The following is a 25,565-nucleotide window of genomic DNA, read 5'->3' as shown; positions in this document are numbered from 1 at the left end:
AATCATGGCAGGAGAAAGTTCCAATAATGAGTTTTGGTGGAACTGTAAAAGATATGGTGGAACAGTTATACAGGGAAACTGAAGCGAGAGAATAGAAATATTAGTCCCAAGGAGAGCATAAAACCACCACAATGTCAGAAACAAAGGATCTTTAACAATATGAGGCCTTTTATGTCTTGTCATTAAATACAGGAAAAGCCGTACCAGTGCTCAGAATGTAACAAGGCGTTCAGCCAAAAGCGGGGACTTGATGAGCACATGAGGACGCACACTGGAGAGAAACCATTCCAATGCGATGTAAGCTTTTCTGTCTTTTTATAGTAGTATTTATTTACTATGTATTACTTATATCATAGCCTGCAGACCGGGGTCCACATGTGGCCCCGGTTCCATTCTGTGCAGCCCCCAACCATATGGACAGAAAAATGCTTGACTGACAGGTTAACTCTATGTGAGCGGCCACACACAAAAGAGCAATGGCAAGCAGCTGAGGAGCAGACAAGTACTAATGGTGCGCTGTATAGACATCTCTGAATGCCTCGTGCATCACGAGAAACCACAAAACTGTGAGTGAATTAGAAAGGTGACCCTTCGTGTCTGCGGCTCTCTCTACTGTAGTTTATGGAAGTTCTGAATCATTGGGCAAAAAGCAAAACTCGTATGACCCATTATAGAAAGCCATGTGCATGTATAAACTCTTCCTCATTAGGACCTATTTACACAGTTTTTGAGAATCCCAGTGAATGCTGGGATATTCAAACAAAACGTCATCAGGAGTCAGAGTCTGTGGTCACTGCTGCAGCTTCTGGCCACTCCCTGAAACAAAGCATCATCATTGACTCTCTGTTCAGGGGCTAGTCTAGTCCTTGCGATGTGCAAAAAGCGTGCTCTCTGTTGCCGGCTGAGATCATAAGTAATTAGCCAGCAACAGAGCTCACTGACATCACTTGCGGGGGGAGGTTCTAGTCTCTGCATGCTGGATAATCTGACACTACAAGTTAACAGTCGCTGTGTACATAAATCGCACAGTGACAGAGCAGGGACTAGCCCAGTCACTAAAACAAGCTTCCCAGATAATGCTTGGTTTCAGGGAGAGTGAGACCGCTGCCTCTGCCCCATGAGGCACTTTTTTTTGAGTATCTCATCATGCACTGGGATTCTCAATGGAAGCATCATCAAAAAAGGAAGCAGTAAAAAAAATAAGAAAAGCAGTTAGATAGTGTAGTTAGGGAAGGGTAGAGAATTTTTAATCGAAGTACATTAGAAATTAGTTTTGATTACTTTGTATGTCGGACCACCTCTTTCAAAGCTCTTTGAATGATCTTTGTATTATTTTTATGTTCAAAATAACGTGAAAAAGCATCACTATATGTACTGAAAGAGCTTTTCCCATTAAAATCAGTAAAAACTTCAAAGAGAATTTGATGTGGTTTTTATATGGATTTAATCTATTTCTAAATCCTTGCAAAAAATAATTAGTGTGACCATTTTATTAGAGTGTTGATTTTTTAAGGTAAGAGTCTTATAAGTAGAATTTGTACCTATCAGAAGTTTATGGTATATACTTTCGACATGCCACAAATGTCATAGAGGGTAATACCCTTGATTTATAGAGTAGTTTTCATACAGTACTATATTCTTTTGCACCATACCAGAGCTACTGGTTTTCTGCTTTGATTTACAGAAGAAAGGGCAACTCTATTGATATGCGCTAATATTACATTTTGAAAATGGTAGTCCTATTGACGTGATGAAGCACTCCCTGCTACATTTTTATTCCCTAATCTCTTTCATATCTGTGTGTAATGTTATGTGCTGTATGTGCATGAAAATATTCACTAATCACTGTCTCCTATAGTACCCAGTGCCACTCTAGTTCCCTTTGAAACCACATGGCCTCAAATAAGACTAGCTGGATAGCTCAGGGGTTAAATTTGGTATCGGAAGTCACTTTTTCAATTTAAGTCAATTGGCCCTCATTCTGAGTTTCATAAGGTACCGTCACACATAACGATATCGTTAACGATATTGTTGCTTTTTGTGACGTAGCAACGATATCGTTAAGGAAATCATTATGTGTGACAGCGACCAACGATCAGGCCCCTGTTGGGAGATCGTTGGCGCTGAGGAAAGTCCAGAACTTTATTTCGTCGCTGGATCTCCCACTGACATCGCTGGATCGGCGTGACACCGATCCAGCGATGTCTTCACTGGTAACCAGGGTAAACATCGGGTTACTAAGCGCAGGGCCGCACTTAGTAACCCGATGTTTACCCTGGTTACCAGCGTAAACGTTAAAAAAACAAACACTACATACTTACATTCAGCTATCTGTCCCCGGCGCTCTGCTTCTCTGCACTCCTCCTGCATCCTGTGTCAGCGCCAACCAGCCGGAAAGCAGAGTGGTGACGTCACCGCTCTGCTTTCCAGATGACTGGCGCTGACAGTGCAGAGGAAAGCACAGCGCCGGGGGACAGACAGCGGAAGGTAAGTATGTAGTGTTTGTTTTTTTAACGTTTACGCTGGTAACCAGGGTAAACATCGGGTTACTAAGCGCGGCCCTGCGCTTAGTAACCCGATGTTTACCCTGGTTACCGGGGACCTCGGGATCGTTGGTCGCTGGAGAGCTGTCTGTGTGACAGCTCTCAAGCGACCACACAGCGACGCTGCAGCGATCGACATCATTGTCGGTATCGCTGCAGCGTCGCTTAGTGTGACAGTACCTATAGGCTTACATTGGAAAGTGATCACCATCCCACACAAAAGACAATGTGTGAGTTGACAAACCTGAAGGATTGTCAAGAGATGAAGAAATGGACCAGGGGGTGCTGTAATCTGCAGGAGATAGCGATCATTAAGTATCTTAGTACAATTAAAATCTCCAACATGTCCTATTGATAAGCTTATGACTTATTGAGATAATAATATCCCTTTAATTTAAAAAGTTTTTTTTTTTTTAGCTAAATGTATTACAAATTTAAGTTTAATATTTATGAAATGGAATCTGTCACCATGTTTTTGCCACCTAATCTGAGAGCAACATAATATAGAGATAGAAACCCTGATTCTAGCAAAGTGGCACTTGCTGGGCTGCTTGCAGTACGTTTGATAAAATCAGTGTTTTATGTGCAGGAGATTATCACTAGAGAACTAGTAAACCTGCTGCTATGTAGTCCTCCATATTCATAAGCTCTGTATAACCACGCCCCCACCACTGATAGGCAGCTTTCGGTCTATGCACACTGCACACAGAAAGCTGCCAATCGGTGGTGGTGGGTGGGGTTATACAGAGTTAGCAGTGAGAGAACTGCATATTCAGCAGTAAAAACTGTGATTTTATCAAAACTGCAGCAAGCTGTCCAATAACTGATACATCACATGAATCAGGCTCAAAGTAATGCTGTTCTCAGATGGGGTAGGAAAATCTTGATGACTGATTCTCTTTAACTATAACACGTCTTATTTATTTTTTCAGGTTTGTGACTTATCATTTTCGCTCAAAAAAATGTTGATCCGACACAAGCTGACTCATAACCCTAATCGACCTATGGCAGAGTGCCAGCTTTGCCACAAAAAGTTTACAAGAAATGACTACCTCAAGGTGCATATGGAGAATGTCCACGGAGAAACTGACAGTTAACTTGCAGCTGCCAGAATCTACATCATGAAACTAATTTCCTGGACGGTACACAAAAGAATTGCATATTTAAGTCATACTGTATTTGTGTGAGGACCAATACAATGTTAAGCTCTGCTCTCATGTTTTCATGGGTCTTCCTTTATAATGGATTCCTAACAGTGATGCTGTATCTATTAATCTAGAAAGGGGCCAAAAATATTGAAAACCTCAACAGAAAGTCTAAAATGCAAATGTAAAAAGAGCTGCAACATTTCTAAAGTCGTTCAAAAGGGTAAATATTGTCACTTTATTCACTTTACGATGGTGTCTGAGTTTTGTTACTATTATGTTACTTTCAGCCAAAATGCTATTTTAAATGATTTTATAAAATAATATCTGTGTGCTGTCATAAATGAGGCAGTCTTTCAGTTTACATTTTAGGGAAGAAAAGGGATGGATAATAATTGAAAAATGTTTCACGTATTTCTGTGTGAGACTAGCGTTTTTCCATAGATTACCGCTAGCTGTATCCAATGTGTTGTATAATGTGAAGTTTCGCTAGACAATCTTTGATACTGTAACGGGCGTTTGATCATTAGGTCGATTACACAGGACTGCTTTGTGGAGTAATGCAAAGTCTTTTTGAGGATGACACAGAATAGGGCCCCAATTCATCAAAGCTTTTACGCCAGAAAACTCTCAGAAAGACCTTTGAAAAGTGGCAATACTTTTGTGCAAAGCAAGGCAAAAATGTTGTTACTTTTCGCATTTTCATACCATTTTCCTCCAGCTCCTAAAAAATGAGAGGAGCTGAGCAGGACAGGGTCTTGGAGGGATTATTGTGACTCTTGCTTATCAAATTCATGGTGAGCGAAAATGTACCTTATTCCACAAATGTTACTCCAGTCTTTGAATTGTAAGAGGTCACTTTGCGCCTTACCTGTTTCATTAAAATACCACGCCATCATTTTTTTCAGTATTGGAATGGGGCTTTAAATCTAAGCCCACTGCCTCTGGTCTTATACTTACATTCCGATGGCTTCATCTTTTACTGACGCCGCTGCATTTCCACTGTGCCACCTTGTATGCCCTTAACGTCTGACTGGTCAGAAGTCAGATGTTACGTCACTAGAGCTTAATGCAAATCTTTGAGACCCAGAGCAAAGCTCTCTTAGAGATGTATTGAAAAGTGACCTCCGGCGCGCACCATGAATCACTGGAGCTGACTGCAGGTTACTTTTCGCTGGAGACCATCGGGGCAATGCTGGAAAAGGATGAAGGCAGCAGCAGGTGAGTATGAGACAGGGGAATTACATTTAAAGCACTAATCGAGAGGGGCAATAATAAAAACCACTGGATTGGTACTTTAAGAGGCATGTCACTCTTAACCCATTATCTACCAATGTCGTTTTTTAGCTTCTAGCAGCTATGACTTTATAATTTTTATAATTAGGTCCAATTTTTTGTGTTGTGTTTGTAAAATGAATGTTTTCAAAATAGGAAATCATGTCATTGTCATTTTTAATTGAATATTGGGTCGCCCTTTTCTGAAGAATCCGTACTTGTAAAAATTTTGCAAATTATGTTTCTGATTCATTAGGACCCAAATCATTAAAAATTTGTCCTAAAAAAAGAAAAATGAAAATTGCAAATTTAGCAAGTAATGGGTTAATGAATCAGGTGTATCGGACTCCAGCACATTTTCACCTATGAAACGTTGGTCTTGATGAATTGGGGCTGACGTGTTTGCTATGTAGCCCTAACCAAATCCTTCAGAATGTCAAAACGTGTATTGTCTGCTCTGTATTATTCTTTTACATTGTCTTCTTAAGCAGTTTTTACAGTTGACTCATATTCCATTTAACTTTTTGAACAATTTTTTGTTTTTGTTTTTTTGTCCATTTGTGCAATATATGTACTGTACTGTATTAAGGGAATAAATTGTTATCTGAACTTGTATTGACTTGATTAAAGGAATGTTCATTTGATAATGCAACATTAAAGAATTATGATATCTTCAATTCTTTTTACATATGTTGTAGGGGACTGTTTAGAACAAAATTTCAAGCAAGCGCTCACCAAAGTTCTCATGAGAATGTGTTTCTCAGTTCACACTATTGAAGGAATTGAAGACATAGGGCAGCTCATACAAGCTAGGTTTTCCTTTCACAGGGGAAAATATTCAGTTTACTGTCTTAGTTTTGCATCTGTATACCATTGATAACACAGAGTGGATTGATGACACCCCTGACAACCAGCATCCAAGTTAATGCTATATAGATCTAAAAGTCCCCAAACTTTGCTTATAGTAAGATAATGAAAAAATGCAAACTTCATGTGGGCTGGTCTGGTGCCCCAAAAGGATGAAGATCTTATTCTGGTGTTGAAATGCTTGTATAGTGTGAATAATAAAGACCCTGTCATGCTCCGGGCTCAAACCCTTGAGACTGTGCTTTGTGGTTGGTTTCTCTGTCCACTGAGCCACAGCAGAAACACCTTTTCTTCGGGTGTTTAGGTGATTTGTCTGCCCTATCACCTTTTGGGTCCTGCTTTATATTCGGTCCTTTTGCTGGTGTGGCACCCCTAGGGGTATTTGCCACAAAAATAGTTACTGACACTGAATACAAATACTAAAATAGCAAGACTGCACTACCACCTCCGGCCAGAAGGGGGAGCTCCAGAGACTCCCCTTGATCCATTCTGGTCTGAGTAAAGAACTGGCAGTTGGGCTAAGGAGTTGACAGTGAGAGGTCATACAGCTGAATTTCTAACAGCCCTATGACGGTTTCCAGGCCCAAATCACCGGCCTGAGGAGAAGAGGGACAGAGAAAAAGGACATTGTGAGAACCGGGTAGCATTAATCACTACCCAGAACAGGCGCAAAGACGGATACCGGATCCGCGGCTGTATTCATTATATATAATACAGCAACCGGAAAAACGTGAGGTGATATCAGCTTCACTAGGGCCGGACGCAGCAACAGACACAGAGTTCAGCGGTACTCCCGGAGGGGGTAAGCCGATAAAAGGACTCGGGTTGCCCGTCGAACCAGGGTCCGGAGGGGACAGATTGGGCCGGCAGCCAGTTCACATACAGCAGCAGGGCCACACAGAAACTGCGTACAATAAGAGGCGAAGACCCCGGCAGGGTCAAAGTAACTCAGAGTTCCCATACAGACTCCGGTGACAGGACTGGATTGTAAATCCCTTTATGTTGAAGTAAACTGGTTAAACGTTTCAGTGCCTCAGTCTTTCATTTGGACAATAGCCATCTATCCAGGATCAGGATCATCACCGCTGGGAGAACCTGCTGCTGATCAAGTAAGTGCCTGTTCCCTCATGATACCCCTTACACTGTGCATTGCCTGAGGCCACAGCACCGGGTCAAGCCACCCGTGACATCCCCCTCAAGAGACAGACCCCATTGGTCCGGTGCTGGGTACCCCGGTCTCCTGGGCGTCACACTGGCATTTCCTTCTGGTGATAGTTGTCTATTGTGTATGCTCAGTCATTTTACTATAGCTTAAAGCCAGTCAGTTAAAGACCAGCTAGGGTTTTTCTCATTGCTGCTTCTTTATTTTGTATTTTGTGGTTTATTTTACTAACTCTTGGATCTTTTCCTTTTTTCAGCACACTTTCCCTTTTGTAGTTTTTTCACACTCTGCTCTGCCCTCCAGGATCTTTAAGAGGAACGTGATGCACTTGATGGTCTTTTAAGCAGTATAGGTCCATGTTGCCTTTTTCTAGTCTGTGGTTGGGGCACTCTCTGCTCACTCAGGAACCACTAGATACTGCGGGGTCAGGATCTCTGGTCTTTACAGAAACCTGCAGGATCAGTTGCAGTATTTAGATTCAGCAATTATCCTGAGCGAGTAGCTACTCCAGCATAATAGCTCCCTTGAATTTTCAACTTTGGATATTTAAAGATTCATTTGGTTTACATTTTTATTTAATAAATCAATAGCACACATGAAAATAATAAAGTTTCAAATATATAATATTAGAGAAATCTTCTTCCTTCTCCATATGGACTGGATCTTCCATTCTCAAAATTCTCAGTTCACTCGTAAAATCTGTCTTCTACTAATACAGACTTACTAATTACTGAAATAAGTGATGGCAATTGGTGCTCACAAAGCTCTATGGAAAGGGGAGAAGGTGGAGGAGGGTCAAGCTCTGCAACTAGCAATGTAACAATCTAAATAAACAGAAAACAGATTACAGCCATGAATTGAGAAATACTAGAATGAACAGCCAGTCCAGGAGCAGAAAGAAGCAGAATTCTCTGATATATTCCAAGATTTTGTTTTTTTTCACATGTACTACTGTTTTCTGTCATAAATATTAAATCAATGATTACATTTAAGAATTCCTTTTGGTGCATCCAAATAGCATTGTTTGAGAAACCTTTTTCTTTGCCTTAGTTTTACAAGAAATCCTCGTGAGGTCCAGGATAGTTTCTACAATGTACCTCTAATTAGGCTAAACTGCTGAACTGACTATCAGGCACTTCACAGAGTTATGATTTTGCTTTGCACTGCTCCATAACTTCAGAATATATCTAATTGCATGATAACACTACACCTAGAAGTCATCTTTCATCAATGATCTTCTTTTTTCTTCAGTTCCTCTATCCTATCCTAATGTCACTTACACCATATTGTCCAGGTAGCCTTGAACATAACAGAAAGGTTAAAAGTGAACCTGTCACCAGATTTCGCAATTTAAACTGCATACATTTAATTAAATAGATCTTGTAGACCTGATGACGCTGGTGTACTTACTTTGAAAATCTATGCCGGAATGACTATAAAATCCTTAAACTAGTGCTAGATCAAAGTACTGCAGCTTCTGGTCTCTCATGGAGTAGAGACTATTGAAGCATGCAAAAAGTAAGAAAAAATGTTTTTCTTCAAATTTTATTCCCATTTTCCAGTATTTGATATGTTAAAAGCAATGGTTTTGTGCAAAAGTACAACTTGTCCCACAAAAACAAGCCCTCACGTGGCCATATTGACAGAAAAATAAAAAAGTTATGGCTCTGGGAAGAAGGGGAGCGAAAAATGAAAACACAAAAGCTGAAATACCCCTGGTCGTTAAGGGGTTAAAGTTGGAGTTCAGAAAGGCAGATTTTTATGGACTCAGAAAGAGGGTAGGAAAAGTCCAATGGCTGGATGTTCTAAAGGACAGAAATGTCCAAGAATGATTGGAGATTTTGCTAAATGAAATTCTCACTGCACAATCAGTTACAATGCCAAAAAACTGAAGAATTGGAAGCATTTACAGAGAACAGGATGGATGAACACAGAACTTAAACACTTGCTAAAAGGGAAAAAAGAAATGTATATTAAATGGGAAAAGGGGGGCATATCTAAAGAAGAATATAATGCTGTCAGCAGGGAATGCAGGGCAAGAGTTAGAAGAGCTAAAGCCAGTAGTGAAGTGAGGCTTGGAAGGAAGACCAAAAGCAGTAAAAATGGATTAAAAGAAAGGATGCTACAGGATTTTTGCAGGATGAAAAGATTGAAATTGTCAAAAATGATGTTGAGAAGGCTGAACTTTTAAAATCCTATTTTGCATGTGGTCTCTAAGAAAGAAAATGTAACATCAACTGATCCTCATGGTGCCATAGAAGGAATAAAAGAATCCACACCATATATAAACAGAGAGATGGTGAGGGAACACTTAGCTAAATTTAAATGGATTTTAATCTCCTGGTCCAGATGAATTACATCCTAGGGTCCTGAAAGAGATAGCAGAGGAAATTGCAGAACCACTATTTGAAAAATCCTGGAGAACAGGAGAAGTCCTCCACCATGTTTATTACCATGTTGAACAGTGTGGGGGAAGTGAAGGCTACTGTAAGACAGCGCAGCCGGGGATGATGTATCGGGGGGAGAGTCATGTGTCTATAATGCCGAGGAAGGATAGACTATGAGGAGTAAAGAAATCATGAATAACATGGACTTTATTACAGATGGAGTGTAAGTTCCATACTACTTCAGAAAGAGAGAGTGAGGGAGCGAGGGTCAAGTGAATAAGTTTTAGGTCAGAGAGGTTGCAGGGATTTCTAGTAGCTGGAGAGTAATAGAAAGGCGAAAATGTAGCAGATATTAGCTGAGGAGAACCAGGATTGGGAGATATATTACCAGAAGTGATGAGAAGTAGTGAGATGAAGAGTGGGAGGCATAAGGAGAGTGCATGGCTTGTTTTGGTTTTAAAATGAAGAATCTTAAGTTAAGGAAAAGATGATATCAGATAGGGGTGTTAGATGGTTGGAGAGATAAATATGTATTTGCAGGGTTTGCGAATAGCAAAGGAGAGAAAGGAATAGGGGAGCAATAACAAGGCATGCGTTAGAAGATGAAAGAGTAATTGCAGAAGACTAAATAATGGGAGATGCGCTTAGTAATAGGTAGTTGCTCTTACTTCCTGGGACATTTCTGGTATATTTCTAATGTGCACCTAAAAAGCTGCAATGTAAGGAGACCGTGGCCAAAATAGAGCTATGGTTCCAAATTAAATAATTTTAAAATTAAAATTTTAGATGTTGTATGTATTTTTATCTAAAAATCATTTTTACATTGGTGTTTGCTTAACAATATTTAACCATTTAGCCTCCACAGACTCAATTCGTCATTGTATGAGTGGGTGGCACCACATTTCTACATTCAACGACAAGGCAACAACTCTCCACAACAACTCTCTCAGTTCCATCTGGACTGAGAGATCAATAGTTAACTCTTGTCAATATTTCTCTCTGCTTTCTGGCCTTCGAGGGATTGCAAGATATTTAAGACCCCAAAATCCTTCAGTCCATTTATAACTTGACTAGCTTAAATGAACTTCTGAATATCTTGCTTGTATACTTAGTGGATATTCCTATTTTTGCCTCTGCTCATTGTTCACTGTTTTCCTGCTCTGCACAACCTGACATATTGTCTGCCAGCTTGCACCACCAGCCAGCCAACTTTGAGGTGGTCATTGCTCAGCTTATAAAATAATTTAATTACATTACTAAAGTGGAAGAAAAACACATTGGTTCAAGTCTGTGTTTTACATTTTTATGTTGTGCGATTTGGTTTCCATTCCAAATTTAAAAGGTTTTTCTAGGCTTGGGACAAAAGTTTGCAGTCAATCAACATAGCGTGCACGCTGTCCTGATCCCCCAGTTTTGCCAGTATGAGCGGATAAACTTGAATACATGTAGGCAATTTGTGAACCACATTCGGCTTCGCTCAATAGAAGTAAAATCAGCACATGACCACAAGTATGCAAATCGCAAACATGCAGTCATGTGACTGTCTGGACAAACTTTTTAAGTTCTGTATGCAAATGTCACACATGATATAGTTGTCTTAGTTATCCACAGTGCCCTGGTTGCTTAATACCTCACTGGCTTATAAAGCCTTATTATACATTTTCCCTTTGCAAATAAAAATTATAGGTGATCTTGGAACAAGACCACACTGGCACAATATTTGTGCAGGTGTATTGTGCACCTATGCAAACTAAACAAGGGGAGGTAAACCAGAAAAGGAGTTATAGCTCTATATAAACTTGTAATTGCCAACTTATATTGTCACAGTTGGCCAATTATATTGTAATTGGAAGAGGCTTATTATTAGAGAATCAAAATTTTATAAAATGTTTAATTATGTATAAGGTATAAAACGTAGTATATTGCCACTATACAATCTAGTTAGTGAGCAGCATTTTTGAAATGTTACATTCCTTTAAGATTAAACATTTATAACACAGTGAAACAGTCATATAACTAAGACCAGATTTATTCAACCTCTTTGCCATGCATGTACATGTTGCAAACAGATGGCAGAACAGTATAATTACATTGGGGCACATATATGAAAAGTAGCAACAAACCAACTCAAATACACTAATATGTGGTTCCTATCTGCAGCAGTTATAGAAAGAAAATGTTACAATGATTTTCAAGTCTTTAGATGATTATGAAAAAAAAGCACAGATAATATTAACCTTGGCTATTATACTAGAATATATATCCAATTCATCCTATGATGGATCATAATTTTAACTCTACTGTGTAAATATCTAAATTATTCTTATATGCAAATTGCCTCTTCAGAGAACAAGAGAACTTAAACTCTATAGCGCCACCTGTTGGAAGTAGCGATCCTACAAGTCACAATCAACCTTTTAAAGAGTCGTGCAATATGACTTAGGTTAGAAGCCAAATCATTATCTCAATTCGCAGACACGGTGTCTCGTGCTGTTGGCTCTCATCAGTGTGAAGCATGAGAACTAATTTGGCTAGGTGAGAGTCTCTGGACTGGGGTCTAAGGGGTAAGGTTTCTCCTTATGGAGAGTGACATACTAGCTCTGGCTTTTCAAGGTAAGGAGGCTTATTCGCCGTGCAATGCTCCTCTGGGAAATTTAATATGCAAATTGTCTATGGAGAGAAAAAGAGGACTTAAACTCTATAGCGCCACCTGTTGGAAGTAGCGATCCTACAAGTCACAATCAACCCTTTAACGAATCATGCAATATGACTTAGGATAATGGCCAAATCAGTATCTCAATTTGCAGACACGGTGTTTGGGTCTGTTGGCCCTCATCAGTGCGAAGCATGAGAACTAATTTGGCTAGGTGAGAGGCTCTGGACTGGGGTCTAAGGGGTAAGGTTTCTCCTTATGCAGAGTGACATACCAGCTCTGGCTTGTCAAGGTAAGGAGGCTTATTCGCCGTGCAATGCTCCTCTGAGACTGTGATGGCCATTGTAAAACCTTCAGTTTGTGCATTTTCTGAGTTTATTGTGAATTTTGGCATATATATTTATGTATACTAGATGGTGGCCCAATTCTAACGCATCGAGTATTCTAGAATATGCATGTCCACGCAGTATATTGCACAGCCCACGTAGTTTATTGCCCAGCTACATAGTATATTGCCCAGCTACGTAGTATATTGCCTAGTGAAGTAGTATATTGCCCAGCCACGTAGTATATTGCCCAGCCACGTAGTATATTGCACAGCCGCGTAGTATATTGCCCAGCTACGTAGTATACAGCACAGAGCCATGTAGTATATTGCCAAGTCACGTAGTATATTGCCCAGTTACGTAGTATATTGCCCAGTGACATAGTATATTGTCCAGCCACGTAGTATATTGCCCAGCCACATAGTATATTGCCCAGTTATATAGTATATTGCCCAGTCACGTAGTATATTACCCAGTGATGTAATATATTGCCCAGTCACGTAGTATATTGCCCAGTGACATAGTATATTGCCCAGCCACGTAGTATATTGCCCAGCCATGTAGTATATAGCACAGAGCCACATAGTATACAGCACAGAGCCACATAGTATACAGCACAGACACGTAGTATATTGCCCAGCTACATAGTATATTGCCCAGCCATGTATGTAACAGGTTAAAAAATAAAAAATAACCATACTCACTTTCTGAAGGGCCCCTTGTAGTCCTGTCGCCTGTGTGCGGTGCACGCGGCAGCTTCCAGTCCCAGGTTTGGTATGAGCGCAGGACCTGTGATGACTTCGCGGTCACATGACCGTGACGTCATGGCAGGTCCTTCTCGCATAGCATCCTTAGCATCGGAACCTGCCGCTTGCACTGCCGAAGACAGGACGACACGTCGGAGGGTGAGAATAATGTTTTTTTATCATTATTATTTGTAACAGTAGATCTTTTTTCTATTGATGCTGGATCTGCATCATCAATAGTAAAAAGTTGGTCATACAGGGTTAATAGCTGCGTAACCGGAGTGCGTTACACCGTGCTCCAGTAACGCTGGCATTAACCCTGTGTGAGGGCTGACTGGATGACTGGAGGGGAGAATGGAGCGGGCACTGACTGCGGGGAGGAAAGAGCGGCCATATTGCCGCCGGACTGTGGCCATCGCTGATTGGTCGTGGCAATGGTCATGGGCGTTTTGCCACAACCAATCAGCGACTTGGATTCCATGACAGACAGAGGCCGCGACCAATGAATATCCGTGACAGAAGGACAGACAGACAGTAAGACGGAAGTGACCCTTAGACAATTATATAGTATATATATATATATATATATATATATATACCAAACAGAAAACGAAGACAGCACTCCAATAGTTTGTAAAGGTGAGAAAGCTGTGAAGTTTATTCCAGACCCACATCTCGCGACGTTTCGGCTCACACTGAGCCTTTCTCAAGGCATGGCTTCGTTTTCTGTTTGGCATATTATTTGGGTGGACATGCGGATGGTCTTACCCAAGAGGCTTGTCACCCACCGGTGAGCATTGTGCTGCTCTCATTTTTTTCCTACCTATATATATATATATATATTTATACTGTTTAAATAAATAAAGGGAACACTTAAACAACAAAATATAACTCCAAGTAAATCAAACTTCTATTAAATCAAACTGTCCACTTAGGAAGCAACACTGTTTGAAAATCAATTTCACATGCTGTTGTGCAAATGAAATAGACAACAGATGGAAATTATTGCCAATTATCAAGACACACTCAATAAAGGAGTGGTTCTGTAGGTGGGGATCACAGACCACATCTCAGTACCATTGCTTTCTGGCTGATGTTTTGGTCACTTTTGAATGTTGGTTGTGCTTTCGCGCTCATGGTAGCTTGAGACGGACTCTACAACCCACGCAAGTGGCTCAGGTAGTGCAGGTCATCCAGGATGGCACATCAATGTGAGCTGTGCAAGAAGGTTTGCTGTGTCTGTCAGCATAGTGTCCAGAGGCTGGAGGCACTACCAGGAGACAGGCCATTGCACCAGGAGACACAGAGGGGGCAACAACCCAGCAGCAGGACCGCTACCTCAGACTTTGTGCAAGGAGGAGCAGGAGGAGCACTGCCAGAGCCCTGCAAAATGACCTCCAGCAGGCCACAAATATGCATGTGTATGCACAAACGGTTAGAAAACGATTCAATGCGCATGGTCTGAGTGCCCAAAGTCCACAGATGGGGGTTGTTCTCACAGCCCAACACCATGCAGGATGCTTGGCATTTGCCACAGAACAGCAGGATTGGCAAATTCACCACTGGCGCCCTGTGTTCTTCACAGATGAAAGCAGCTTCACACTGAGCACATGTGACAGACGTGACAGACGTGACAGAGTCTGGAGATACCGAGGAGAGTGATCTGCGATCTGCCTGCAACATCCTTCAGCATGACCTGTTTAGCAGTGGGTTAGTAATGGTGTGTGGTGGCATTTCTTTGGAGGGCCGTACAGCCCTTCATGTGCTCGCCAGAGGTAGCCTGACTGCCATTAGGTTCCGAGATGATATCCTCAGACCCCTTGTGAGACCATATGCTGGTCCGGTTGGCCCTGGGTTTCTTCTAATGCAGGACAATGCCAGACCACATGTGGCTGGAGTGTGTCAGCAGTTCCTGCAAGATGAAGGCATTGAAGCTATGGACTGGCCTGCCCATTCCCCAGACCTGAATCCGATTGAACACATCTGGGACATCATGTCTCACACCATCCATCAGCGTCATGTTGCACTACATACTGTTCAAGTGTTGGCGGATGCTTTAGTCCAGGTCTGGGAGGAGATCCCTCAGGAGACCATCCACCGTCTCATCAGGGGCATCCCAGGCATTGTATGGAGGTCATACAGGCACTCTTGGTGGTCACACACACTACTGAGCATCATTTCCTTGTCTTGAGGCATTTCCACTGAAGTTGGATCAGCCTGTAATTTGATTTTCCACTTTGATTTTGAGTATCATTCCAAATCCAGACCTCCATGGGATATTAATCTTGATTTGCAGTGATCATTTTTATGTTTTATTCTTCTCAACACATTCCACTGTGTAATGAATAAAGATTTGCAACTGGAATATTTAATTCTGTGATATCTAGCATGTGGGATTTTAGTGCTCCGTTTATTTTTTTGAGCAGTGTATTTTCCAACTTGTTTTCAGTGAAAACCATTTCCATTGGTGAAAGAACATTATATGTTTCATATAGCAATGCATATATGAACTGTTACTCTATGGAACGTTTGATGAAACACTTTCATGGGAGTTTCTAAATATGTGACAAGATAAGAGTTTCTTAAGGGTTTATGAAGTTGATATATTTTATGGTGCAATATGAAGTTCATTAGTTTTTCTAAGTATAAACAAATGACAAAAAAGTGATAATACATAAGTAAACTTAGAGTTCAAAGTAAGAAATCTTCTGAAGTGCACATAGGCACGTGGAGAGAAGATAGCGAATGGAGGAAGTTTCTCTAAACAATATCTGTTTAAAGGGAGGAATTCAAGTAGAGGAGCTTTCAGTGCTTACCATGATGCCAAGGTCATACTCCCCTCGTCAACTCTGTCTTGTTAAATGTTGGGAGGATATTAAATCTGCACTGTCAGGAAACATTTAGTGGACACACATTTCTGTGTATTTGTTTAAAGAAAGAAAATATTAAGAATACATTAGATAAAGTTTTTTTTTCTTTCCTTGGGCCTTACCTACCAGAATCCATGTCAAAATTATAAATTTATTGCAATTTATATTTGCCTACTGGATTCAGCCGATCATTAAATAGGCAAAGGATCTAATATTAAAACTAACAATATACAGACAATATAAAACAGAATAGTCCAAACATTTTAGCTTCTACAAGCTTAATCAGCAACCTGTCATGACTCAGGACAGGGTGGTTCTGACTCCATCCTGGTAAGGTCAGGGTTAAGATAGTTTGCCTCTCTTTGGTTCTGGGGTGGCTATTTAATGTCTGTAGTTCCTGGGTCCAGTGTCGGTAATACTTCCGTTTACTCAGCTAGGGATTGCTGACCCAGGTTACTGATCTGTAATCTTTATGCCTCTGTATGTGTGAACTTTTCTGTGCATGACCCGGTTCGTCTGACTTCTGCCTGTGTTCTGCTTTATATTGCCCTGTCCTTCTTGGTTCTCTGACCCCTTGGCTCGTCTCGGTTCACTCGCTGTCTAATCCCTAGGTACCTTGCTCTCATTTGGCTTTGACCCTTGGCTCTCCATTTGACTATGTTTATATTTTGTGCCCCGTAACCCGCTCTCTGAGCTGCTTCCCAGTCCTCATGCGTGGTAGCTCTGCTCCCTGCAGTTACATGACTGTTTAGTGTCAGGTCCTGTGCACACTGCATGCTTTAGCTCTCACACTCCCTGCGCTTGGTTCTGGGCCCCCTGCAAGTGCCCCCCAGGCTTCTCAGGTGACAGACACTGTGTGTCATTACACAACCTACCAAAAATTGCTTAAAAATCATATCACTATATTATGGTATTAGATATAAATTCAAAAATCTAACACCAAATCTACACCATAAAATAAAATAAAAATATTTTATGATAATTATGTTTAACATTTAATGTGTTTTCCCCTTTATTTGATGCATTTTGATGCAGATTTTAAGCAGAATTTTAAACCCCTTTCCTCCCCGCTTGTATTCACTTTCCTGACCAGGCCAAGTTTTACAAATCTGATCAGCATCTCTTTATCAGGTAACAACTCAGCAACAATTCAACATATCTCAGTAATTCTGAGACTGTTTTTTGTTACACTTTGTACTTCATGATAGTGGTAAATTTTGGTTGATAATTAACAAAAATAATTTTTCTTAGAGACCACATCACATTTGAAATTAATTTGAATGGCCTATGTGATAGAAAATACCCCAAAAGTTACACATTTTAAAAAAAACTGCACCCCTCGAAGTGTTGAAAACCACATTCCAGAAGTTTATTTACTCTTTAGGCTTCACAGGAAATTAATCAATGTGAAAGGAAAGAATGAAAATGTTAATATTTCCCACAAAATTGTTGCTTTAGCCCAATTTCTTTTCATTTTCACAAGGGTAACAGGAGACAGTACCCGAATTTTAACCTGGACCCCATTTAAATGAAAGGGGGGTACTGAGCGTCGGGTATTTCCCATGCGGTCACACAGGAACACCAGCTCTGATTGGCGGTAGGCTCATTACAGCCGGTCAGAATGCTGCGGTTCCCAGCCAGCAGCTCTGACCGTCAGTAAAAAGGTTACCACTGGTCCAGTCATAAGCTGATGAACGTACTACTCTCATCATCCTACACCTGGTCTTGCAAGAGCAGGTGTTTGATGATGGGAGTATCCAACTAGCCGCCCCTGCAATAAATAAATGCTAATAAACGTGGGAGTCTCTTCTATTCTTGGTATCAAGTGCAGGCAAAACCAACAGCTGTGGGCTGCAGCACCCCAGCTGTCAGCTTTATCATGGCTGGCTATAATAGATAACTGGCCAAGCTAAAGCAGGAGGCTGGTATTCCCAGACTGGGAGGGGGCCATGAATGTTGTCGCTCCCCACCCTAAAAATATTAGCCCACAGCATCCACAGAAAAGGTGCATTTATTAGATGCGCCAATTCTGGTGCTTTACCCGGCTCTTCCCATTTGCACTGGTGCAGTGGCAAGTGGGGAAATATTTGTGTGGTTGATGTTACCTTTGTAATGTCAGCTGACATTAAGTCCACAGGTTAGTAATGGAGAGGCATCTGTAAGACACCCCCATTACTAGCCGCATAGTCAGATTGTAAAAAATACACAGCCATAATAAAGTCCTTTAATTGAAAGAAAGACACAGACTCCATTATTTTTAATAAATTCTGCACATCCATCTTTTCCCATTTATTATTGCAAAATAAAAAATAATATACTACTTTATTCTTCACCTGTCTGCCGAGAATACCTGTGTGATGCTGTCCCATGAAGAACTCCAACTTTGCAACATCTACGTGGTTTGTTGTTTGTTGTGGGTGTGTATTTTACTGTACTTGCTAGTACTTGCTAGTAAAGAAAAATAAAAAGTGAAAAAAGAGTAGGGTCCCCCATAATTTTCATAACCAGCTGAGGGAAAGCCAATGTCTGGAGGCTGATGGTAATATTCTGTGAACAGGCTGATATACATAAAAGTTCTTACCATTGGTCCTCTAGGAAAGTCCTGAAGTTGCTGCAGCTATAAAAGGCTCACATGGCTGCATAGCCATGCGCTAGTATCAACTAAGTTTTGTGTTCAGCACCGGTGTGGTCATATGCATGTGGTTTCAGGGTTCGGCTGAAATAAGAATACCGGCACCTCCGGAGAGGAGTTTTATGTGAGTGGATTCAGGGCCCGGCTGAAATAAGCCCCTAGAATACCGGCATCTCTGATGAGGAGTTTTGCGTGTGCTATTCTGACTGCATGACCACTGTTCGCTCTATTTGGTAGCTGTGTTCCTCTGTGAGGTTAACAGGGCACAGCATTCTCTTGTCTTAAGTGACTCTGTGAAGTAAAAGAATTTACTTATACCACCATATAGTACTGTCTGTTACTAGCAGCGGGTTTACTCCTGCTTTATAAAGTATTACTTTATAAATATATATTTGGTGCATTCCGCCAAACCCTAGCATAATACTAGCGCCAGGGTCTGGCTAGTAAATGGCGGATAAACAGCAATCTTTGCGGTACATCCAGCAGCTGGAGGGTAGTTTGGCGGCTCTCGAGTGCTCAACCTCAGCAGTGGATGTTATTGCAATTGCTGTTCAGGCTGCTAGCGTGGCTGCAGCGACCTTGTCCACTGCCACCCTATGTTCCGACTCTTTCTCGCCTCCCGCTGCCAGAGAAATTTTCTGGAGATATTAAATCTTGTAGGGGTTTTGTGAGCCAGTGCTCTATACTGTACATCTTGAGCTTCTGGCCTCACTTTTCCCCACAGAGCGGGCAAAGGTGGGATTTATAGTGTCTCTCCTGTCAGACAGGGCGTTGGAGTGGGCTATGCCGCTGTGGGAGCCTGGCGATCATGTGGTGCAGAGTGCTCCGCTGTTCCTGAGCATTCTGAAACAGGTCTTTTTAGGACCTCGAGTCACCCATGATACGGCGCTCCAACTGTTGGCATTGACTCAGGGCTCGTCCTTGGTCAGCCATTTTGCCGTCCACTTCCGTATGCTAGCATCTGAGCTGGAGTGGTTGGATAAAGCCCTTATCCCTATATTTTGGAGGAGGCTGGCTGACCACGTGAAGGACGCTCTGGCCAGTAGGGAGATTCCCACCACACTAGAGGACTTAATAACTGTGTCCACTTGTATTGACCTCCGTTTTAATGAGCAGAGGTTAGAGCGAGCCCAGTGTAGGCAGAGGTTTCGGCTGGCTCCCACCTTCGCCAAATCTTTGGAATCTCTGGTCCTGGTCTATGAGTCACATGAGGCCATGGAAGTGTCACGAGCGGGATCTAAGACCCGGACTGCTCGTGCACTCACAGTCTGTCATGCTTGCCAGCAGTCAGGACATCTTGCCACCAGATGTCCCCAGCGGTCGAGGAAATGTCAGTGTCTAGTGGTAGTAGGTGGAGGTACACTAGACACAGCGACGTTTGCCTCCAAATTGTCCTTTAAGAGGACAATTACTATACGCCCATTCTCCCACTTGGTAGAACTCTGTATGGATTCTGGGGCGGAGGGCAATTTTATGTCTTCTGCCTTCATCCAACTTCACGCAATTCCCCAGGTAATGCTAGGTCAACCAGTTACCGTACGAGTGGTGAATGGGTCGACACTGCCCTCTCAAATAACACACCAGACCATCCCTTTCACTCTGTCCATGTCGCCATCTCATCAGGAGATTATATCTCTGCTCGTCATTCCTGAGAGAATTGATGAGGTCCTGTTAGGCTAGGTTCACACTAGCGTTGCGCCGCCCTGCGTCGGCGACGCAACGCGCGACGCACGTAAAAACGCGCGCAAACGCGCGCAAAAACGCGCGCGTTTTGCGACGCGTGCGTCGTTTTTGACGAAAATCGGACACACAGAAAATGCTACAATGTAGCGTTTTCTTGCGTCCGACGCTAGCGTCGGAAACGACGCACATGGCAAAAACGCCACCAAAACAACGCACGCGTCCCCTATGTTAAACATAGGGGCGCGTCGCCGCTGCGTCGCCGCTGCGTCGCCGCTGCGTCGCCGGCGCAACAGCGACGCACATTGGCGGAACGCCAATGTGAACGTAGCCTTAGGGATACCTTGGCTACGGTTCCACTCTCCTCATATTGAGTGGTCCACAGGCAGAATTTTGGGATGGGGTGAATCTTGTGGGTGTAGATGTCAGAGGGAATGCGTTCAGGTTGCTACTACCGAGGTACCCGCAGAGCAGATCTATCCTCTCTCCCCAAGCAATATTGGCCCTATACTGACGTATTCTCCAAAAGGGCTGCAGAGACCCTTCCGCCTCACCGCCCCTATGACTGTCCTTTAGACCTCTTGCCTGGTGTAAAGAGTCCTTACCTTTCCTGGGCTATATCATCTCCGCCCAAGGATTGACTATGGATCCTGCCAGACTGTGATGGACTGGAAAGAACCCCATTCTCTTAAACCGGTGCAGCGCTTTATGGGGTTCATTAACTATTATCGCCAGTTCATTCCTCATTTCTTAACTTTGGTAGCTCCCTTGGTAGCCTCATCAAGAAGGGAGCAAATCCCAAATTATGGTCTGAGGAGATCTCCAAGGCCTTCACTTCTAATAAGTCCCATTTTGCTAGCCCTCCCATCCTACATCGCCCCGATGTAGATAAGCCATTTATAATGGAGGTGGATGCCTCTCCCGTTGGTGCTGGAGCAGTTCTCTTTCAAAAGGATGCTCAAGGTCGGAACTATCCCTGCTTCTTCTTTTCCAAGATCTTCACACCAGCGGAAAGGAATTATTCCATCGGTGACAGGGAGTTGCTAGCAATGAAGTTGGCCTTCTCTGAGTAGAGACATCTTTTGGAGGGGGCCAGATTTCCTTTCCAAGTATTCACAGACCACAAGAATTTGGTTTACCTACAGACAGCCCAGCGGTTAAATTCTCGCCAGGCAGATGGTCCTTGTTCTTCTCCCGGTTCCATTTCACCCTCTATTTCCTTTCCAGGGAGAAAAACATTCGTGCCGACGCTCTCTCTCGCTCCGTTGTATTATCTGAGGAGGAAGAGGAGCCTTGGCTTATTGTCCCTACCGAGAGTCTGAGAACTGTGGCCCCAGTTTCGCTAGAGTTTGTGCCTCCAGGCAAGACTTTTGTACCATCCAGTCTGCGTCCGGAGGTTCTCTCTTGAGCTCATTCTTCCAGGGTGGCCACATATTGCCCGTGACGTCGCAGACTATGTTCAGGCGTGTGTCTCCTGCGCCAAGAGCAAGTCTCCTCGTCAACGGCCAGCTGGGTTGCTTTACCCCCTGCCAGTGGCGGACAGGCCTTGTGAGATGGTCATTTTGTTTCTGCTAGGCAGGATGACTGGGCATCCTTGCTACCATGGGCGGAGTTTGCGCTTAACAACACCGTAGCCGACTCCACCCATCAGACTCCATTCCTCCTTAATTACAGCCAGCATCAGCATGTCCCTGTGTCCATGCCCATGTCTTCTGCTGTCTCCAGGGTGGCAGACTAGGTTGTGGAAGCATGGGACATTTGGGACCGCACTCAGGATGCCATTCTGTCCTTCAAGGAGAGAATGAGGTCCTCCTCCAATGCTCATCGCAGCCCAGCTCCGACGTTTGCTCCTGGCGACTTAGTGTGGCTCTCTGCCCGTAACATCAGGCTGCGTGTTGAGTCCACTAAGTTTGCACCTTGCTACTTGGGTCCCTTCAAGGTCCTCGAACAGGTTAACCCTGTGGGCTACCATCTGGCCTTTCCTCCACGCATAGGTATCACCGACACTTTTCATGTGTCCATCTTGAGGCCTGTATACATGTCCCGGTTTTCTGAGTCATCTGCCGGGACATCGGGTTCATCTATGGACGATTATGAGGTGAACGCTATTTTGGGGTGCAAGGTGGTACGTGGCAAGAAATTTTATTTGGTGGACTGGAAGGGTTATGGTCCAGAAGACAGGTCTTGGGAACCTGCTGAGCACATGCGAGCTCCTCAGCTCATTGCTGCCTTCGAGCGCAGCGAGTTTCAAAAAGGGGGGTAAAGTTAGGGGTCGAGTTCCCGCCTCTGCACAGGGGGAATCTTGAACCATCTCCACTGTGGTCTCCCATTCTTCTCCAGCTGCAGTGGAGCCTGCTCAGCGGAGACATCGGTCCCAGCGTCTGGCTGGCAAACCTAACACTTTGCTTATTTTTGTCTTCATATAATGATATGTTTTTACGGTTACAATATATAGATTTTTTTTATTGCTTTGTGATTTAAAAAAAAATACTTTTACATTTTTAACACTTATTGTTTTACTTTTGGACTTAGTCCCACTATTGGAATTAAATTTTAACTTCTCTGCTCGCTGGTAAAAACAATACAATGCACTAGCATTGCAATGCATTTTACCTGTCAGTGTTACACTGACATAGTAACATAGTAACATAGTAACATAGTTAGTAAGGCCGAAAAAAGACATTTGTCCATCCAGTTCAGCCTATATTCCATCATAATAAATCCCCAGATCTACGTCCTTCTACAGAACCTAATAATTGTATGATACAATATTGTTCTGCTCCAGGAAGACATCCAGGCCTCTCTTGAACCCCTCGACTGAGTTCGCCATCACCACCTCCTCAGGCAAGCAATTCCAGATTCTCACTGCCCTAACAGTAAAGAATCCTCTTCTATGTTGGTGGAAAAACCTTCTCTTCTCCAGATGCAAAGAATGCCCCCTTGTGCCCGTCACCTTCCTTGGTATAAACAGATCCTCAGCGAGATATTTGTATTGTCCCCTTATATACTTATACATGGTTATTAGATCGCCCCTCAGTCGTCTTTTTTCTAGACTAAATAATCCTAATTTCGCTAATCTATCTGGGTATTGTAGTTCTCCCATCCCCTTTATTAATTTTGTTGCCCTCCTTTGTACTCTCTCTAGTTCCATTATATCCTTCATGAGTACCGGTGCCCACAACTGGACACAGTACTCCATGTGCGGTCTAACTAGGGATTTGTACAGAGGCAGTATAATGCTCTCATCATGTGTATCCAGACCTCTTTTAATGCACCCCATGATCCTGTTTGCCTTGGCAGCTGCTGCCTGGCACTGGCTGCTCCAGGTAAGTTTATCATTAACTAGGATCCCCAAGTCCTTCTCCCTGTCAGATTTACCCAGTGGTTTCCCATTCAGTGTGTAATGGTGATATTGATTCCTTCTTCCCATGTGTATAACCTTACATTTATCATTGTTAAACCTCATCTGCCACCTTTCAGCCCAAGTTTCCAACTTATCCAGATCCATCTGTAGTAGAATACTATCTTCTCTTGTATTAACTGCTTTACATAGTTTTGTATCATCTGCAAATATCGATATTTTACTGTGTAAACCCTCTACCAGATCATTAATGAATATGTTGAAGAGAACAGGTCCCAATACCGACCCCTGCGGAACCCCACTGGTCACAGCGACCCAGTTAGAGACTATACCATTTATAACCACCCTCTGCTTTCTATCACTAAGCCAGTTGCTAACCCATTTACACACATTTTCCCCCAGACCAAGCATTCTCATTTTGTGTACCAACCTCTTGTGCGGCACGGTATCAAACGCTTTGGAAAAATCGAGATATACCACGTCCAATGACTCACCGTGGTCCAGCCTATAGCTTACCTCTTCATAAAAACTGATTAGATTGGTTTGACAGGAGCGATTTCTCATAAACCCATGCTGATTTGGAGTTAAACAGTTATTCTCATTGAGATAATCCAGAATAACATCCCTCAGAAACCCTTCAAATATTTTACCAACAATAGAGGTTAGACTTACTGGCCTATAATTTCCAGGTTCACTTTTAGAGCCCTTTTTGAATATTGGCACCACATTTGCTATGCGCCAGTCCTGCGGAACAGATCCTGTCGCTATAGAGTCCCTAAAAATAAGAAATAATGGTTTATCTATTACATTACTTAGTTCCCTTAGTACTCGTGGGTGTATGCCATCCGGACCCGGAGATTTATCTATTTTAATCTTATTTAGCCGATTTCGCACCTCTTCTTGGGTTAGATTGGTGACCCTTAATATAGGGTTTTCATTGTTTCTTGGGATTTCACCTAGCATTTCATTTTCCACCGTGAATACCGTGGAGAAGAAGGTGTTTAATATGTTAGCTTTTTCCTCGTCATCTACAACCATTCTTTCCTCACTATTTTTTAAGGGGCCTACATTTTCAGTTTTTATTCTTTTACTATTGATATAGTTGAAGAACAGTTTGGGATTAGTTTTACTCTCCTTAGCAATGTGCTTCTCTGTTTCCTTTTTGGCAGCTTTAATTAGTTTTTTAGATAAAGTATTTTTCTCCCTATAGTTTTTTAGAGCTTCAATGGTGCCATCCTGCTTTAGTAGTGCAAATGCTTTCTTTTTACTGTTAATTGCCTGTCTTACTTCTTTGTTTAGCCACATTGGGTTTTTCCTATTTCTAGTCCTTTTATTCCCACAAGGTATAAACCGCTTACACTGCCTATTTAGGATGTTCTTAAACATTTCCCATTTATTATCTGTATTCTTATTTCTGAGGATATTGTCCCAGTCTACCAGATTAAGGGCATCTCTAAGCTGGTCAAACTTTGCCTTCCTAAAGTTCAGTGTTTTTGTGACTCCCTGACAAGTCCCCCTAGTGAAAGACAGGGGAAACTGCACAATATTGTGGTCGCTATTTCCTAGATGCCCGACCACCTGCAGATTTGTTATTCTGTCAGGTCTATTAGATAGTATTAGGTCTAAAAGTGCTGCTCCTCTGGTTGGATTCTGCACCAATTGTGAAAGATAATTTTTCTTGGTTATTAGCAGAAACCTGTTGCCTTTATGGGTTTCACAGGTTTCACTTTCCCAGTTAATATCCGGGTAGTTAAAGTCCCCCATAACCAGGACCACATTATGGGTTGCAGCTTCATCTATCTGCTTTAGAAGTAGACTTTCCGTGGTTTCTGTTATATTTGGGGGTTTGTAACAGACCCCAATGAGAATTTTGTTACCATTTTTCCCTCCATGAATTTCGACCCATATGGACTCGACA

The 25,565-nt window shown here is 42.4% G+C and overlaps 1 protein-coding gene across 4 annotated transcripts in view; it reads left to right on the top strand.

Annotated features, from left to right (window-relative positions):
* Positions 1–5,638, top strand: part of PRDM5 (PR/SET domain 5) — a 511,159-nt gene extending 505,521 nt beyond the window's left edge. For all 4 annotated transcript variants that reach the window (XM_069743878.1, XM_069743879.1, XM_069743880.1 and 1 more), the window contains 2 exons: positions 193–297; positions 3,476–5,638. In XM_069743878.1, coding sequence (XP_069599979.1) covers positions 193–297; positions 3,476–3,640 — 270 coding nt within the window. In that variant the 3' untranslated portion in view covers positions 3,641–5,638. The remainder of the gene's footprint in view (positions 1–192; positions 298–3,475) is intronic.
* The last annotated feature ends 19,927 nt before the right edge of the window (positions 5,639–25,565 follow it).

Source organism: Ranitomeya imitator, chromosome 1, assembly GCF_032444005.1.
Source record: "Ranitomeya imitator isolate aRanImi1 chromosome 1, aRanImi1.pri, whole genome shotgun sequence".
Lineage (NCBI taxonomy): Eukaryota > Metazoa > Chordata > Amphibia > Anura > Dendrobatidae > Ranitomeya > Ranitomeya imitator.
Note: the sequence above shows the minus strand (reverse complement) of the source record. Positions and strands in the feature narration are given on the sequence as shown.